The 19789-nt window shown below is 45.2% G+C and overlaps 1 protein-coding gene across 3 annotated transcripts in view; it reads right to left on the reverse strand.

The window, feature by feature from the left end:
• Positions 1-19789, reverse strand: part of itga11a (integrin, alpha 11a) — a 183806-nt gene that overhangs the window by 81519 nt on the left and 82498 nt on the right. For all 3 annotated transcript variants that reach the window (XM_060853256.1, XM_060853255.1, XM_060853257.1), the window contains 7 exons: positions 18474-18618; positions 14714-14862; positions 13690-13830; positions 11486-11689; positions 3550-3680; positions 2108-2274; positions 225-367 (listed from right to left, as the gene is read on the reverse strand). In XM_060853256.1, coding sequence (XP_060709239.1) covers positions 225-367; positions 2108-2274; positions 3550-3680; positions 11486-11689; positions 13690-13830; positions 14714-14862; positions 18474-18618 — 1080 coding nt within the window. The remainder of the gene's footprint in view (positions 1-224; positions 368-2107; positions 2275-3549; positions 3681-11485; positions 11690-13689; positions 13831-14713; positions 14863-18473; positions 18619-19789) is intronic.

A 19789-nucleotide genomic window follows, 5' to 3' on the forward strand; every position in this document is an offset into this window, starting at 1 on the left:
TTTGTTCCAGCTCTCTAGCATCCACAGTTCTTTGTTTAGTATAATTGGTGGGAGATTCTAAAGGAGGGAACAAATCCCAGTTTTCAGGCCCTAAGAAGGAATGAATTAAAGGAGAAGATAGTGTGACAAGTCTCTATTTTAACAAAACGAACCTGTAAGAAGGAAAAGGATCCTGTCAGACAGTCGAGAGAGGAATTGTTGACAGGCCAATGGCTGGCACTTACCAGAACATGAAAATAGAATTGATCACAAGTTTCTAAGTCAGGCTCCACGCTGATGTTGCTGTGAATATACTTCTCAAAGTTGTCATCAAAGAGCGCCCTGGGTGTGTATCTGCGTTCGTCAATGGAAACGTTGTACCTTATGACTGAATAAAAATCAAAATAATTTCTCCAATTTCAAACTCACTACATTTTCCACTCTGTGACCAGGGATCAGTTTGTTCAGGATTCTGAGAAGATGCTGGGACTAAGAGAGAACTGACCACTCATGTTCACCGAGGCAGAGGGACCTGTTTAGACCGGGAAATCATAATCGGGAATTACCCTTCAAAGATAAGCGGTGGCTACAGAAACTGAGGGGAGTAGACTGTACAGGCTGGGAGGTCCACCAGTGTGGGTGACTCTTAACTGCCCTCTGGGCAATTAGTGATGGGCGATAAATGCTGACCTAGCCAGTGACACCCTCATCCCGTGAATAAATAAAAAACAAAATGGATTTTTCTAAGTTCACAGAAAGTGGGTGCAATTGTTTGGATCAGCATTCATTGCCCATCCCTAATTGCCCAGAGGGCAGTTAAGAGTCAACCACATTGCATTACAAGAGTCACACGTAGGCCAGACCAGGTGAAGATGGCAAATTTCTTTCCCAAAAGGGTATGGGTGAACTGGTGGTTTTATGAGAATACCATGAGGCTGGTTCTTTTATTAAATACAAACATCATAATCTGCTATGGCCAGAGTTTGAGCCTACAGACCCAGAACATTAAGGGGGTCTGGATTACTAGCCCAGTGACATTACCAGTACACCACACCTCCCTAGCAGTTAAGGAGGCATGCTTTAATTTACCCCAATGCTTTGAGAGGGAGGGGACACTGAGGGAGGTAAGGAAAACCACTACCTTTAGGAAAAGGTTAAGAGGAGGATGAACGTTCATATGAACATAGTACAGAAAGGGAGGAACAGTTAATATGGCATGGGCAGTGAATCAGCAAATCCAGAAATGTGAAGAGAGTTTCAGTCATTAGTAACAGAAATTCTGTTCTGAGGAAGGGCCACTGGACCTGAAACATTAAGTCTGACTTCTCTCCACAGACACTGCCAGACCTGCTGAGCTTTTCCAACAATTTCTGTTAGTGTTTCTGATTTCCAGCATCTGCAGTTCTTCTGTTTATTTTCTGTCATTGATGGCTGAGAGAATGAGCATGACAATCTCACCCAATTGGCCTAATTTCTCATTTGGGAGCATTTAACAATGGAATGTGATCGAGGTTATAACATGAGGCACAAAGTCTGCACTCAAGTTGAACATTTCTTCCAATTAAACAGGTTACAGAGCACAAGTCGAAAGTGTGTACTGCAGCTGCTGGAGATTAGAGTCAAGAGTGTGGTGTTAGAAAAGTGCAGCAGGTCAAGCAGCATCTGAGGAGCAGGAAAATCAACGTTTCGGGCAAATGCTGTTCTTCAGGATGCTGCCTGACCTGCTGTGCTTTTCCAGCACCGCACTCATCACTATTTTAAGGCTTGATCCACATTAATGGCAAGAGTTGGCTCTTTTCCCAGAGAACAGCAGTTGTATAACTAGGCTCCTAGCTTCCTGGTCAATATTGATTCACTGTATTCCTTTGAGCAGGAGCTGGGTCTGCCTGGGCTGGCCAGAGATCACCTCATAGAGAACTCTGCACCGTACCTTCTATATCTCAGAACTGGCCTGGGGCTTTTATCCTCATATTTCCCCTCTCCTTTCCACCTCAGGTAGAGGTGGAAGCATTAATATTGCGACACACAAATTGTGTGAGACAGATTGGATGGATGAATGAATCCCTGTCTGTCAGGAAGAAGGTGAGCAGGTTTGGAGATGACCTCTCAGTGATGGGATTGTACTTACTCAAGCTATCATTCTGAAGACCAGGCGACTTGGCTGTGACTGTGAAACAGACAGAGAGAGACATACAGCTGCACTCTTTGCCATTCCTCTTGCAGTCTTTGTTGAAAATGTTGATTTTCCGCGGTTCGAACCTCATGCTGGCATTCACCTGGATTATACTGCGGGACCTGGGCGGGAAAGCATGACACTATATGGGTTACACAGTACCTCAGAAGCAATACATGCCTTCCCTTGGAAATGAAAGTCTAACAGGAGGCAGGTTGGAATTGCACTGTGACATTGGAGGAGACTTCCTGGTAGGGTAGATGTGGAGACAATGTTTCCCCTTGTGAGAGAGTCTAAGACCTGAGGGCTCCATCCCAGAGTGAGGGGTCACCCAGTTATAGAAGAGATGAGGAGAAACTTCTTTCAGAAGGTGGTGAATCTGTGGAACTCTTTACCACAGAGGGCTGTCAAGGCTTAGAGAGACGGAGTTTTTTTAATCAGAAAGGGAATCAAAAATTATCAGGTCAGCCATGATCTCATTGAATGGCACAGCAGACTCAACGGGCTGAATGGCCTACTTCTGCTGCTATGCCTTATTCCTGTGGATATTATCGGGTGGCCAATAACACAGCATTTTCAGAAGAAAAGTACAGACAGAGCAGAGCTGCTTTTCCTGGAGCGTCGAAGGCTGAGAGGTGACCTTATAGAGGTTTATAAAATAATGAGGGGCATGGATAGGATAAAAAGACAAGGTCGTTTCCCTGGGGTGGGTGAGTCCAGAACTTAGAGGGTATAGGTTTACAGTGAGGGGGAAAAATTTAAAAGGGACCCAAGGGGCAACTTTTTCACACAGAGGATGGTTTGTGTATGGAATGAGCTGCCAGAGGAAGTGATGGAGGCTGGCACAATTACAACATTTAAAAGGCATCTGGTTAGGTATATTAATAGGAAGGGTTTAAAGGGATATGGGCCAAGTGCTGACAAATGGGACTGGATTAGGCATGGACGAGTTGGACTGAGGGATTTGTTTCCGTGCTGTACATCTCTATGACTCTAAGATGGTCAGGCTGTATTACATCGGGACGCTGCGCTGGTCCATTGGAGAGACAGCACATTGTGCCAATGGGTGGTGATGATTTTCAAAAAGACACTTTGCCAACTTCAATCATTTTGCCTTGGGGGAGGGTGACTATAGAGTCCCTCCCCCAGCAGAAGTGTAGAAGCAGTGGGTGGATGGAAAAATGCTAACTCGCTCCAGAACAGGAGGCGGACATTAAGGACTGCCCAGTCTGGATGGGATAGTGACCAACCCACGCAGTACCATCAACTGCTGGCTCACTGAAGATCAGTGTAGGCAATCCATTTGAATGTATCAAGCTGGTTGCTAACAGACTGGGGACAGGGAGCAAATGAACAAATTATTGAGGAAATGTTTAAGCAAATATAGATCCACAAACCAGAGCTGAACAGCACTGCCGAGTGCTCCCACTGCGAGATCCACCAAGCCATCACCGTTCATATCCAACTGTCCGTGAATACTGCGGCCAAAGTACAGCAGCCCGCGACTGATCTCAGACGCCCCAATCCTCTGTAAAGCAACAAATACAGAAAGGGCTGGGTGAAAAGTCTGAAGTGAGTGGTCGCCTGCTGGATTTGTTACTTTAGATGAAGGAAGCAGCTGATAGGACAAGGGAAATGTTGCATCACGTCACCTTGAAAAGGGAGATGAACAAGATGATGACTAATAATGATTAGGTGCCCCCATGTTGGGTCATCACACTGTGCCAGTGGTAGCAAAGAAACACAACATGTGTTGGGTGTAGTGCTTTGAAGGGACCGTTGACTTTTACCAGTGATTCCCAAAGTTTTCCATCACTGGACATTTTCCACATCCCCCCTCTGGCTGTGTGGCAAGATGAGTCTATTCTCATTATACATACGATGAGAAGGAAAGTAATTGGCGAAACTGACAGACCTGGGTTTAACTTCGCCAAGCAATTCTCTATTCCTGATCCTGGGGGAGATTCTTAGGTTCAGGAATCCTCTGGGACCAGCATCATTCTAGTTTAGAGGAGTGACAGTCCTGAATTAGCAGGAATATTTAAAATTCAGGAAATATGTAAGTTCAATGGGCAGATCAGTGGCAGATGGAATTTAACCCTCATAAATGTGAAGTGATGCACTTTAGTAGAGGGAACAAGAAAAGGGAATACTGAATAAAGGGGAAGTCACTAGGAATCTCAGAGGAACATCAAGATCTTGGAGAGCGTGTCTACAGATCCCTGAAGGTGGCAGGACAGGCTAATAGAACAGTTAAGATGGCATATTGCAGTCTTACTCTTGTCATTTGTGGCATAGATTATAAGATCAGGGAGGTCATGTTGGAGCTGTACAGAACTTTGGTCCAATCACAGCAGTTCTGGTCACCACACTATAGGAGGGATGTGATTGCACTGGAGGGGCCGTAGACAAGATTCACCAGGAGGTCGCCTTGGATAGAACATGTTCGCAATGAAGAGAGGCTGGAAAAACTCAGGTTGTTTTCTTTGGAGTAGAGATGGTTGAGGAGGATATCTGATAGAGATATATATGACAATGAGAGGCTTGGACAGGGCGAATAGAAAGCAACTGTTCCCCTTAGTCAAAGGGGCAAAGCAAAGGGACATAATTTTACAATGAAAGTGGGGAGGTTTTATGGGGATTTGAGGAAGATTTTTTTCAATCAAAGGCTGGTGAGGGTCTGGGATGCACTGGCTGGAGGCTAGTTGGGGGGGAACCTCACAACTTTAAAAAGAACTTGAATGAGCACTTGAAGTGTCACAAAGACTTGGGCCTAGTTAAGGGATGTGGAACTAGTACAGGTAAGTGATGCATTCTCATCAGTACAGACTTGATGGACCGAAGGGCTCTTCTGTACTGTATGATTCTATGTACACCACCGACCATTGAAGCTTGTGAGACAGAGTGGGATAGTATTGAGGGATGTTCAGGCCTTTACCATTCTCTAGGTAAAAACTCTAGGTACCTGATGAAGGGCTTTGGCCCGAAACAATGATTTTCCTGCTCCTCGGATGCTGCCTGACCTGCTGTGCTTTTCCAGCACCACCCTAATCTTTACCATTCTCTTCCAATTGATTCGGAGGGAAAGCTTGGTGGATCAGAAGCTGATGCACATCTAGGTATCCCCCAAGAGGGCACATCATTCTTTTAGATTAGATTAGATTCTCTACAGTAACCCACCCAGACCCATTTCCCTCTGACTAATGCACCTAACACTATGGACAATTTAGCATGACCAATTCGCCTGACCTGCACATCTTTGGATTATGGGAGGAAACCACACAGACACGGGGAGAACATGCTAACTCCACACAGTCGCCCGAGGCTGGAATCAAACCTGGGACCCTGGCGCTGTGAGGCAGCAGTGTTAATCACTGAGCCACCGTGCCGCCCAATTACTGTTATCCTTTTCTAAATACATCGATAAGAAAGGCAGCAATGAAGATGAGAAACAGAAGAAGGTGGAAATGGAAGTTGAGGAGGTGAATGAGGCTTGATCCCTGGTAGGTTGCGTGAACAGTTTGGATTAAAACTGTCAAAACAAAATCCAGCTGTTGTCGCTCGATGATGTAATGGACACCCTAGCAATTCCTGACCACCTCGGGAGAATGTTCATGCTGTAACCTCAAAGTAACTCGGGCGGCAAAACCACTGGAATTTGTGACTTACAAGCTAACAACGCCTGATTATGAATAAACTGTGGGGCTCTCTCTGATATCTGGGTGGTGCACTGACAATCCTGCTACTGCCTTCAGCATTAGACTCTCATTATGAACTGGGTGGTTGATGAATTGGAACTGATCAGTGTTTCCAAACCACATGATTGCGAATCCTCCAGCTCAAGTAGGTACACACCCTGACCTGTTTATGGTACTATATGGTCAGGAGTGGCCTAGTTAGCTTCTCAAGCCCATTCACGTTTGAATGAAGTCAAAAATCACACGACGCCAGGTTATAGTTGAACTGGTGTATTTGAAACCGCATTCCTTCCTCAAGCAGATAGTTTCAATTAAACCTGTTGGACTATAACCTGGTGTCATGTGATTTTTGACTATGTCTACCCCAGTTCAACACCGGCACCTCCGCATCATCGCTATTGAATTAGATCATGATGATCTGTAACTGAACTGCCTCTTTGTACCCTGGTTAACAAAACTCTACAAATTCCTGATTTAAAATTGATCTGCTAGTGTCGACAGACTTCAAACATTCTTTGTGTGTACACAGGTTTTTTCTAACTTCATGCTTGAAGGGTCTGGCTCTGATTTATGCTTTACACTGCCCAACCAGTAGACATAGTTTCTACCTAACCAGCCCTATCAGTGCTCCTTACTCTCTTGAAAAGGTTGATCAAATTATCCTGTGAATTTCTAAATTCCATGGAATATAGTACTGCAGTTTGGCAGAGAAAAGACCAGGGGTACTCATCAGTGTGGCCAGCAGTGGGGACCATTGGAATCTAATCAGCTGAAATCATGTAGCTTACCAAAATGAAGCCCTGTTAAAGGCAGGGCTTAGAGATTCAGGACTATCTAGAGGTGAGTGGGAATAATCTTAGCTCCCAGTGTTAGATCTTCCTTTATATATGTGATGGCACGGTGGCTCAGTGGTTAGTACTGCTGGCTCACAGTACCAGGGACCCAGGTTCCACTTCATCCTCAGATGATGGCTGTGTGGAGTTTGCACATTCACTCCGTGTCTGTGTGGGTCTCCTCTGGGTGCTCTGGTTTCCTCCCACAGTCCAAAGATGTACAAGGTAGGTGGATTGCTAAATTGCCCATGGTGTCCAGGGATGTGCAGGCTATGTGGGTTAACCGTGAGAAATGCAGGGTTACAGGGAAATGGTTGGGAAGAGTGGGTCTGTGTGGGATGCTCTTTGGATGGGTGATATGGGGTGAATGGCTGCTTCCAGACTGTCGGAATTCTATCATCATCCTCCAATGCCATGTCAAACAGTCTGATTACTGGAGTACCGCATACCTGCTTGGGTCAGTTCGAAAGATGGGCTTGCATTTACACAGAGCTGCTCAGGATCTCAGGCCTTCGTAAAGCTATACAAAACCAATGAAGCTAGAGAGGCAGTATAACAACAAAAGTTACCATCAGCCCATGGTGCAGTTTCAGTTGCAAGGTAGGATTCAAACATCAGATGGCTTATTTTGAAATTCCCATCAGTTGGGGAAGTGATGAGGCTTGTGGGAAAGGAGGGAATAGCAGCCAGTGATAAATCACTGGCCACATACCAATGGAATAGCTGGAGTGAATTACTGCGATGGGTTGGTACAATCATTGGGATGGCAGCTACAAACTAATAATAAGTTCACGATGACTTGGTTTTCGATATGATCATTGGTTATCACCATTTTACATAACCATGGTGCCCGCTCTCTAAAAGATTGGTAAATCTTTTTTGGTGATTTAGTTTCCTCTGCCAGAGCTCAAGTAGTGACCATTACCCAGTGACATTGGGAAGATGTTAAGAGTGTGGCGCTTGAAAAGCACAGCAGATCAGGCAGCATCTGAGGAGCAGGAGAGTGGACGTTTTGGGGCATCAGGAAGCCCAACAATAAATGCCTGCCTCTGCTTTCAGTTTCAATTAAAGCTGCAGTTGGGTATGCTGCAAATGTCGATGGGTTAGGAAAAGTGATACCAACCAGGGATCTTGCCCTTAATCAGTGTGGCCAGAGCGAGAGTTTAAAATTGAGATGTTAGTGGACAGAGAGCCAGTATAGATTTGTACATGAGGGGATGGATGACTGCAAGAAATGATATGTGATACACTATTCTCTGACAAGTTCTTTAACCTTCTATATTTATTGTATCTGCTTGGGTACAAATAACTTATGAGTTATAATTCCCAGATGCAGTGTTGCATGCTGGCTTCTGAACAATCCATACATTGCCAAATCGCCTATTGAAATATTGGAAGGGGAAGATGGAAGAAGCAATGAGAAAAATATGTACAAACTAAAATAAAGTGATGGAGTTCTTTTTGACTTACATTATTCTGTCTATTTAAGTTACTAAGAACATTTGTTTTCACTCAAGTAAACACATAACCCCATAATTACTGGCAGTAATGATTAAATACTGACAGATTCAGCAACGTAACTCACTCACGGTTCAATTACACCTGCTGCTGCCCCTTTCTATTCAATGAGAAATGGTGACATTGATGTGAAAAAAACCTTTGATGCTGTGAAAGTATGTTTTTAGAAGTTTCTTGGGACTCCGTGATCTTTCCGGGGTCCTGGGATATTGCGATGGTCTGGCTTGGGCAGGTTAAAGCTTCCTCCCACTTGTGCTGTGATGCGGAGCTCTGCAGTGCCATCGTCTCAGATCGCCGCCATCTTGGATCCCCGTGAAAATGTGTTTAAGATCATTTTATTGGTTACCAAGCTTACTGGAAAATAACCTTGCATTTATTTCACACTTAACTTCAGATGTACCAAGCAATAAGGAACATCTGAAGTGTAGTCACTGCTGCAATGTAGAAAATGCAGCACCCAGTTTGTACACAGCCAGATCCCAGAAACAGCAATTATATAATATCTAAATCATCTGTTCTTCTTTCTGGGTGTTGGTTGGGTGTTAAGTATTGATCTGGACATGAAGGGAGACCTGACCTCCTGCGGAATCTTTTCTTTCTGCCTGAAAGTGCTGATGGGACCTCGCCCACTAATCCCTATTGCTAATCAGCAGCTGCCTAATGTACCAGGAATGTTTGATTTCATTTATTATTGTCACATGTACCGAGATACAGTGAAAACGATTGATTTGTGCTCTATCCAGACAAATCATACCTTACATTAATATATCAGGGTAATAGAACGGAATACAGAAGATAAAGAAGATGAAGAAAAAAGTTAACCCTAAAAATGAGAGATCCATTCATTAGTCTGATCACAGTTGAAGAGTGTGGTGCTGGAAAAGCATAGCCAGTCAGGCAGCATCTGAGGAGCAGGAGAATCAACATTTCGGGCATAAGCCTGACAACAGCTGGGCAGAAGTTGTTCTTGAATCTGTTGGTACATTTTTTTCAAACTTTTGTATTTTCAGCCCAATGGAAGAGGGTGGAGGAGAATATAACGGGGTGGGAGGGGTCTTTGATGATGTTGGCTACTTTCCCGAGAGAGTGGGAAGTGTAGACAGAGTCAGTGGAGGGAAGGCTAGTTTTTGTAATGGACTGGGTTGTGTTCATAACTCTCTGTCTGGACCTAGGATGGACTGAGCCAACTATTCCATTGCTCAAACTGAATGGGGAGATTTCTCCATTGAGTGAGGGCCCTACTTCATTGGTGAAGGCTCAGCCCCATGGTTTTTGGAGACTTGAGGGTCCTTGATTCCTGAGGTATGAATCCTGTGTTTGTGTTCCGCTGATGGTTTCGTAACAACTTCAGTTTCTTTGAGACAATGAGACTCAATGCAGTGCTTTAGACTTCAGTCACACTCAATACCTGTGGCAGGTGACCCTCTAGCACCCTAACTTTTACAAATCTTAGCCTTGAGAGCACAAAGACAGGTATTGGACAAGTCATTTACCAGGAGTGAGAGCCAGGGAGAGAGAAGTAGAGAGACTAGCCTCAACATCTGCATGAGTGAAAGCACAGACAGAATTAATTATTAGTTTCCAGTGAATATGTGGAATTACTCTGAAAATTCTTCTGTCTTAACCAGCTCCAGCAAATCACATTACAGAAAACTGTGGCTTGACACAGGGCAGAGAAACATTACCCTAAAATGTGGTGTATACACTGCATCCAAGTGTCAGCAATTCCTTACAAAATCGCCTCAGGAATTCCCTCTCCAAACCTGATTCTCTCTCAAACCTGCTCTCTTTTCAAATTGATGCTGAAAACCCACTCACCATAAGTTTGCTTTAGGAGGAAGCAGACTGTACAATTGCAAATTGGTATCCCGTGAAAATGTCTGGAAAGAAATATTAATACTGTCTCTCTGTAAATGTAAGGAATTGCTTTGCTCCTGTAATATTAATATATTACTAAAGTAGCACTCAAAGGCAGAATCATTATTTAAAAAACACACTACTTCTCCTCACTTTCCTGCATTCTCCCATTCTTCTTTTCAATGTTTATTCTCTGTCCTTGTCTTTTCCAATTGTTTTCTGAAGTAATATAAGCAAATCCATATTTTCTCCATTTAACATGCCTGGAATAAACTTTGACATCCTATTATATACAGGAATTCTGGTCTTCCTGCAGTAGAAAGATGTTGTTAAACTTGAGAGTATGCGGAAAACTTTACAAGGATGTTGTTGGGATTGGAGTGTTTGAGTTACAGGGAGAGGCTGAATAGGCTGGGGCTATTTGCCTAAGAGCTGCGGAGGCTGAGGGGTGACCTTATAGAGGTTTATAAAATCATGAGGGGCATAGATAGGGTGAATAGACAATGTCTTTTTTCCAGGGTAAGGGAGTCTAAAACTAGAGGGCATAGATTTAGGGTGAGAGGCGAAAGATATAAAAGGGACCTGAGGGGCAACTTTTTCACACAGAAGGTGAAATGTTGTGTATATGGAATGAGCTGCCAGAGGAAGTGGTGGAGACCGGTACAATCACAACATTTAAAAGCCATCTGGATGGATACATGAATAGTAAGGGTTTAGAAGGATATAGGCCAAATGCTGGCAAATGGGACTAGATCAGGTTAAGATCTTTGGTCGACATGGACAAGTTGGACTGATGGCTCTGTTTCTGTGTGGTAGAACTCATGACTCTATTAGTCTTTCTCGATAATCTTGGATCCAGCCAATCTCCTGACCTTGTTGACCCAAGAGGGAGGAAGGATCTGGGATTAGGACAGGAGGGCCATCCCTGGCATTTCCAGCAGTGTGGTGCTGGAAAAGCATGGCAGGGCAGGCAGCATCCAAGGGGCAGGACAGTTGATGTTTCAGGCATAAGCCATTCATTAGGAATAAAGATCTTATCCTTGAAACGTCAACTTTCCTGCTTCCCGAATGCTGCTGAACCTGCTGTGCTTTTCCAGCACCACCCTTTTCGACTCTGACTCTCCAGCATCTGCAGTCCTCACTTTCTCCCAGGTTAATGGCAGTTGGCAGCCTGGGGAGGTGGAAGCTCACAGACGTTATACAGAATAATGTTTTCCTTACTGACTCGGTGTCTTTGTCTTCAGCTTTTGATGGATCAGCTAGTATTTCCCCGCCTGTCCTATTTGTAAACAGAACCTGGTTTCAGCTGTAGCCCAGTCTCTGTCCCTCACTCCCAGCCCCGAGATGTCAAACTGGGACTGGAATTACCCAAACCAGGTCCCTAAGTGTTGGAACTGGAGGAGGTAGTGCTGCTTATTGGATCTTACCTGTTTGTAGTCCTTGAGGATATTTTTATTGTGTCCGTGAAACACATAAATTGCTCCACGATGATCATCTTCCAAAGGTGCCCCCACCACCACATCATTGAATGAATCATAATTGAGGTCACGGACAGCAGCGATTGCAGAACCAAAGCGGGAATTCTGGGATTTGTCGGAAATTTCCAGGAAACTATTGAAAATGAAACCTCTCTGTAAAATAAACCCAATAGGTTACAGTGGAATCCTGAATTTGCATGGAGCACTTCAATTACAATTAAATCTACAAAGACACAAGGAAGTTGTCCCACTGTGAGTTAGAGCATTGTATGTACTCAGTTATAAAACTTTAAAGATTTACATCTTTTTTCAGAAATGAATTAGAGAATTGTCACTCTGCTGGGTATCTTTGTTGCCCTGACCCTGCTGTGTGAATTCATAAGACCCTAATCTGACACCATTCCCAGTCAGGATGATGCATTGCTTGAAGGGTTTCAGGGCCGTCCACAATTATTTTCATAATTCCTTCCCTGAAGGCCCTGACCCTTTGCTGGTGGACAGCTTCCAATATCCAATGCCTTTTTAGAATGGCTGCTTGATGTGTTTATCTACAACATCCAGTAGTCAGCTTTTGAAATGCAGAATTCAGCAAAGTAAACCATTATCTTAACAACAGGGGTCCTTCAACTACAGTCACTGAGTAATAGTTAGAATGAGATCCTTGCTTGATTTCCTCCTCTCCTCTTCCCGCTATCTTAACCTGCACTGTTGCTGGGCCTGAATCCTGCAACTCCCTACCTAAGGGCATTGTGGGTCTACCTACATCAAATGGACTGGAGTACTTCAGGAAGGCAGCTCACCACCACCACCTTCTCCAGGGCAACTAGGGACAGGCAAGGCCCAGGCAGGAATGCCCATATCCTGAGAATGGATGTGACAGTGGGTGGAAGAAACCTCCATCCATACCTGAATAGCTTGTGCACTGAGGCCAATTGTTGTCTCAGGCATAACTTTGGAAATACGGTAATGCAGTCAAACCCAAATCCTTACAGCCTACACTCCAGTACACCAAGCAGTTCTTACAGCCTCAAGCAATCAGTGAGTTCAAAAAGCAGCAGACCAGGAATTTGCTAGAATCTGCTCCAGCTTGATTCTATAATTTTGATCAAAGTACAAGGGAAAGACTTCATTTTTTATTCTTCCATGAGATGTGGGTGTCACTGGCTGGGTCAGTGATTATTATCCAACTCTCGTTGTCCTGGAGAAGGTTGTGCTGAATTGCCTTCTTCAACCATTGCAATCCTTTGTGTAAACACCCAAAGGCGTCACCTTTCATTAGGCTCAGCAGCAGTTTGTATTCCAACCACATTGTTGTGGGTCTGGAGTCACAAGTAGGCCAGATCAGGTAAGGATGGCAGATTTCCTTCTTTGAAGGCCATTAGTGTCATAGAATCCCTACAAGTGTGTAAACTGTAGAACCCCCATTATCCCTCCAAAGAGCATCTCACTCCAACCCACCCCCTTACACGATAACCCTGCATTTCCCATGGCTAATCCACCTAGCCTGCACATCCCTGGAACTATGGACAATTTCTCATGGCCAATCCACCTAGCCTGCACATCGCTGGAACTATGGACAATTTCCCATGGCCAATCCACCTAGCCTGCACATCCCTGGAACTATGGGCAATTTCCCATGGCTAATCCATCTAACCTGCATATCCCTGGAACTACGGGCAATTTCCCATGGCTAATCCACCCTAACCTGCACATCCCTGGAACTATGGGCAATTCCCCATAGTCAATCCACCCAACCTGCACAGCTGTGGACTGTGGAAGAAAACTGGAGTACCCAGAGGAAACACATGCAGACACGGGGAGGATGTGCAAACCCCACATGGACAATCACCCAAGGCTGGAATCGAGCCTGGGTCCCTGGTGCTGTGAGGCAGCAGTGCTAACCACTGAGACTCCATTCCGTCCTATCAGTGAACCAAATGGATTATTACAACAATGAACAGCTGCTACATTTTCTTGAACTTGAATTTGAATTTCACCACCTGTCATGGTGGGACAAACCATGTTCCCTTGGAAATTAGCCTGGGATTCTGGGTTACTGGCCCAGTGACATTACCATTTTGCCTTCCCAGATGAGGGAGAAGGAGCAGATCTTAGGGAAAAAAAAAATGCAAAGAAAACAACCTCGCAGTTACCTTGGAGAGGGAATAGATGTAGATTTTACCCTTCTCTCTACCATCACTGAAAAACATTGGAGCACCAACCAGTAAAATATCGGTCACCCCATCAGCATCTACATCCACTGGCGTTAGCTCACTTCCAAAGTACGATCCAATCTGAAATGAATGTGGCGGGAAAATGATTAATCATTGATTGGAAACATTATGCCAATGTAGACATAGCCATCACATGAGAGCCTCTGGAATACTGAGAAAGGTGGAGAGCCGGAGCATGTATCAGGCAATGGTCTGGTCCTGTCTCTGGGTACAGTAACATGATGGTTAATGTATAAGGTCAGGAAGCAGGAAGGACTGAGAATGGAGAGAGTGCAGGGACTTCTTCAAAGACTCCAGAGAAACTCAGATTCAAGTAGATTCAATGTCTCAGGAGTGCCTCAATCACCCTCAGTCTTGGCCTTTGACAAAAGCCCAGGTTATTTTGTTCCTGACCTGAACTAACTTCAGCCTGAGCTGCAAAGTGAACTTCTGGACCAGTGAATAAAATAATAGTCAAGGAACATCTGGAGAAAACCAAGGAATGAGAATGAACAAACAAATCCTCTTGAAGGAACATTATCGCCTTTTGTAAAAGAAACAGTATTAAAGTCAGGGACGATGGCAACATTTCCCAGACAGTCCATGATGAGCAATCACACATCCATCTCATCCCGCGGGTGTCTGGCAATGTTTAGACGCTCAGGCAGATACAAACTCATATTCAATTTTAAGTAGACTGCTGCCAGTCCTTTCAAATTGAGGTGGGAGAAATGCCACAATAATCTGGGCAATTTATCTTCTACGACCGAAACGAGTTGGGAACTGAACTTTGATGAGCCCTGTAGCACTTGTCCTCTAACATTGCAGTCAGCACACAACACACACAGGCATATAATTGGGGATAGACTTGCACGCATATGATTCACATCTGTCCTGCACATGTGTGGATAGGCAGACATGGGCTGGTTACAGACCCTGGGTGAGAGTGCATTACTTCTCTGACCTGCTGGCCCTTCAGGGACTGATGGATGGTGACACTGCCATCATTCTTCATCGTGAATACGATGACTTTTCCGGTGTGGTTGAATCTTGGAGCACCTGACACATACCACCTCCGTCCCGACTTTGGCATCACTGAAGTAATGGTGTAGCCTGAAATAGAAAATGCAGAATTTGAGTGCTCTATGTTCTTGTGGTTGCGACTTGGTCAGGCAGAACTCTGGTTTCTGAATTGGACATTTGGGGGTTCAGGCACACAGAGCGCTCACAGTGTGGAAACAGGCCTTTTGGCTAACAAGTCCACACCGACCCTCTGAAGAGTGACCTAACCAGACCAATTTCCCCTACCCTATATTTACCCCTGACTAATGCACCTAACCTACACATCCCTGCACACTACGGGCAATTTAGCATGGCCAATTCACGTAACCTGCATGTCTTTGGATTGTGGGTGGAAACCAGAGCACCCGGAGCACAGGGAGAATGTACAAACTCCACACAGACAGTCACCCAAGGTTGGAATCGAACCCGGGTCCCTGGTGCTCTGAGGCAGCAGTGCTAACCACTGAGCCACTGTGCCATCCCAGGAAACCGGGCACATTTTCTCGGATGATTCTTCAGGGCAGTCACGAGGAGGCACTTCACTGTCTGAGATGCCACCTTTCAGGTGAGACTGAGTGCCCGCCTTTTTGATTCAAGTGGGGTGTCAGAGACCAAAGCAGAGCATGGGCGAGTACTCCCGCACATGGCATTCCCCACCCCTCCTTCACAGCTAATACCTTAAAAAAGGACAGGTAAGAAGGGTAAAGTCACTATATCTCTATCAAACTATTACTGAAAGACAGCTGGCGGTGGTTTAGCCTAAGGGTCACCACCCCTCAGCTCAGGGAAGAGTTTGAGGAAGGAGAGTCCTTCAGAATAACCTCAGCCAGTGTGGGAATTGAACCCACACTGTTGGCATCACTCTGAATTGCAAACCAGCCATCCAACCAACCTCACTGATGGTCAAGGGCATTACCTGACTGCTGTTTCTGGGATCTTGCTGTGCCCAGATTGCTGCTGCACTTCATATGTTACTAAGCTCATATGTTTTAAATCATGACTGTGGTAATAAAGCTTTTTAAAGACGCTCCAAATTAGCCAAATCACTGAGGCTTCGGAACATTATTTCTCTATTAGACACTTGACAATGCCCACTAATTAACAAAGAATGTTCTGACAGAGACAAAATAAACCTCAGGTGAAGAAAACCACAAATACAGAGCTCGAGGGTCAGAGTTGGAATGTCTTGGTGCTCGCTCCTCATTAGTTAAGCAGCTTTGCTCAGTTTCAGGGCTGCAGCGTGTTTAAAGGGTAGAGATTTCTGCAGGAGAATCAATGCACACAATCAGGCCTTGACATCAGTCAGTGCTGATATAGCCATGCGGATTCAGTAAGGTTATACCCAACACCTCACCCCAAATAAAGTCAGTTCTCAGGAAGGATTCTGTGTCTGCAATATGAACTTGTGCTCTCTCCAGAGATGCAGCCTCACAAAATGGTTAGATTTCAGAAGGAGGCCATTTGGCCATTGTTTCCGTGCTAGCTCTCTGTAAGAACAATCCCCCTGGGCCCACTATCCTGTCTTGATTATCACAATTTTGTTTTGATTTCTGATTTATTTAAGGTGCACTGGTCACAGAGCAAGATTCCAAATGACTGATTTGTGTTCCATCCAAGGTGTACACAAGTTGAATAAACTCTTGACTATTGCCCATACATGGAAATATATTTGACTAATCCCTTTCATCCCTGCATTCGGAAAGCAATGAAGTGAAATCAGTTACTATACCTTCCCGTATTTGGAATTGTAACGGATCAGGCTGTTTCTCAACTCCCTTCCATTACAAGTCCCTACATTGCAATGGTGAGCACCCCTCAAATGTTCTTCATTTGTTGTAAAGTGTTTTGCAATGTCTTTAAAGGTGTTACATAAATGCACGATTTTCTCATTTCGTGAATGAAGGGTTCAAGTTAATCTTTAATAACGCCTAGTCCAACAATTTGACATCAATACATTGTTGTGACTCTGGACTGAATCTTATGTTCTTTTGGCTAAGTCTGAGTTGGGTTTTTTGGATGGATTTCCATTGCAAATCTGAATGAGTCAGCTCACCTTAGCTTATCAAACACGCCTCACTGACTCCCTACCCTGACCCTGTGGCGTCTCTCACACCCCAACACGCCACTCTGTGGATATCCCAGAATTCACTGGCATTCCTTGTGCCCAGGCCATTTTTAAAAACGTGTTATGCACCCAGAAAAGAACTATCTGTAAGTTTTCTGAAATTTGCCCAAGTCATGGCAGACTGGAGGGAGTTGGCGCCCTGCTTTGTGAGCAGGGATCTAGTGAACGGACTGGTGCAAAGACAGACCCTCCTCTTCCCTGAGGACCAGGAATGGAGGACATGACAGCAGACTCAGCCTAGTTCGAGGTTACCACGCCACCCCACCCCACCCCACCGGGTCAGTGCGGTCCCAGCGTCTGGAGGAATGCTCAGTGCTGCAGGAAGAAGGCCAGTGTTCTTCTGCACTCTGCCAGGGCAAGTGTCACCAAATTGTCTGTGTACACTCACTCTCTCTGTGCCCCTGTACCCACCTCCCACCGAACCTCATGCTCTGCCACTCTCACTATCGCCTGCACCATCCTCCCTCCCTCACCCTCACCCACCCCTAACCCCGGACACCACTGACCCTGCGTTCCCTCTGCGCTGCCCACTCACTCACTTGGCACACCTTCCCACTTCCCCCGCCCCACAGTAACAGCTGTGCCACTCACTTTCATCTCCATTAATACCCGCCTCTCTCTCATTCCAGAAGGCAAACAGCCCCAAGTGGGCCAGCAAGAGTCCAGATGGGTGATGGGCTACTCATCATCATCTGTCACCCCCTTCTGAGGGTAGGATCTTGACTCTGACCATCCCGTGCAGGACATGGATTAGTATTGGAGGCTGCCCTGGAGTCACAGTGCCAGGACCCACTGAGTGAAGGCTATCCCCCTTGTCTAGACTGAGACCTGCTGGGCTTTTGTGTCTGTACTAAACAGCACAGCAAGGCAGCAGCACTGTCATAGAGTCATAGAGAAATACAACACAGAAACAGACCCTTCTCTCCAACACGTCCATGCCAGCCAGATATCCTAAATTAATCTAGTCCCATTTGCCAGCACTTGGCCCCTATCTCTCTAAACCCTCCCTATTCACATACCCATCTAGATGCTTTTGTCAGCCTGGTCTGTCGGGCTGAAGGGGCAAAACACAAACAGGCGAGGCTCTGTAAGGCTGTGGGATCGGGCTCGGCTCAGAGTGAGAGAGGGCCCTGACAGTGAGGGAAGGGCCTGGAGATACAGCCTGAGGCAGTCCATGAGCTGAGGTGGGGTGTCGGGGTGGAAGCTTTGCCTGTATCTGCCTCATATCTCACTTTAGCCCATGTCACTCAGACTCCACCCTCTGGCATTGATGTGGCATCCTTCTGTCTCATGAGAGAAAAGCAAAATGCAAACTGCTGACCTTACAGTGCCCCTTCACACCAGAGCCCACTGCTCCTACAGCTGGTAAAGGTCCCGTTGATTAATGACGAAGTCTGCCCTGGGGACACCTGGTATTTACGGAACACTAGTCACAGTTAAGAAGACCATAATTTTATTAGAAAGTCACAATGAGCATCAATGAGCAAACTACATCTAAAGAACGCCACAAGGTACGTTGGCAAACAACTGCACTTACCCAGATAGGCCCCATGGTTCTTCAGCTTTTTTGGGAATTCCTTCATGTAGGCATCTTTGGGAGGGATCACTCGGCCGTGACTGGTTTGTTTTAAGACAGCACCTGTCCAATCATAGGCCCCAACTGCGCCAAGAAGGATCCCATCCTGCCAAAGGAAGATGGAAACCAATGGAGGCACAAGTAACACAAGAGCAACTTGCATTTATGCATTACCTTTAATAGACATTGCAAGGTAATTCACAGGAGCATCAGCAAATACAATTTGATCCAGAACCCCAAAACCAGATATTAGTCCTGAATATATTTGTCAAAGATGTAGGTTTTAAAGATTGTCTTAAAGGAGGAGGCATGGACAACTTGGGGCGAAGGGCCTGCTCCCATGCTATAGACCTCTATGACGCTATGACTCTAAATGGGCACAGAAGTTTCATGAAGAAATTCCCGAGTTTTGAGTCCAAGCTTCTGGAGCCACTGTTTCCAATGGTACAGTGACTAAAATCAAGAATATGTAAGAAACCAGAACTGGAAGAGCACAGAGAACATGCTGGCTTTGGGGTGGGAGAATGCTGGAGAAAGGATTCAGGACTTTGGAGCAACCTGGTAATGATGTCAGGAAGCTGCATCTCACTGAGCATAAATATCACAGTGTGGGCGGAGTTAGAACACTTTGGGCAGACATTAGGAAGAGACAGGACTCAAGCGCACTTGGATATATATATCTGCATGGGTTTCCTCCGGGTACTCCGGTTTCCACCCACAGTCTAAAGATGTGCAGGTCAGGTGAATTGGCCATGCTAAATTGCCCATAGTGTTAAAATAAGGGGTAAATGTAGGGATATGGGTGGGTTGCGCTTCGGCGGGTCGGTGTGGACTTGTTGGGCCGAAGGGCCTGTTTCCACACTGTAAGTAATCTAATCTAATCTGATAAATGCAGATGTATCCTGAACTAATGTTCCTGTAAAATAGAGCCTGACATATCCATAACAATCATACATATATGCATTAAATATGGAAGTAAAACAAAGTATTATTTTGACGTCTAATCCTGATGATATTTCTTGACTTTGCCTGTTCCTCAACCAGATTGATCTCATAGTGTGCCATACAATAAAAGAGATGAGTTTACAATGATAGGGAGGGGCAAGATCCCCATAGAAAGGTTTGAAAGCAACAATGAGAATTTTAACGTTAAAGAATTGTCAGTGTAGCTCAGCAGCATTGTTGAAAATATTGGCGACCCAAACCATTTCCTCTTCCACCAGCAAATGGGCAGCAGCTGCAGCAGAATGGCAGCTGACCCAGGATTGTGTCAATGA

This window comes from Hemiscyllium ocellatum, chromosome 39 (genome assembly GCF_020745735.1).
Source record: "Hemiscyllium ocellatum isolate sHemOce1 chromosome 39, sHemOce1.pat.X.cur, whole genome shotgun sequence".
Taxonomy (NCBI): Eukaryota; Metazoa; Chordata; class Chondrichthyes; order Orectolobiformes; family Hemiscylliidae; genus Hemiscyllium; species Hemiscyllium ocellatum.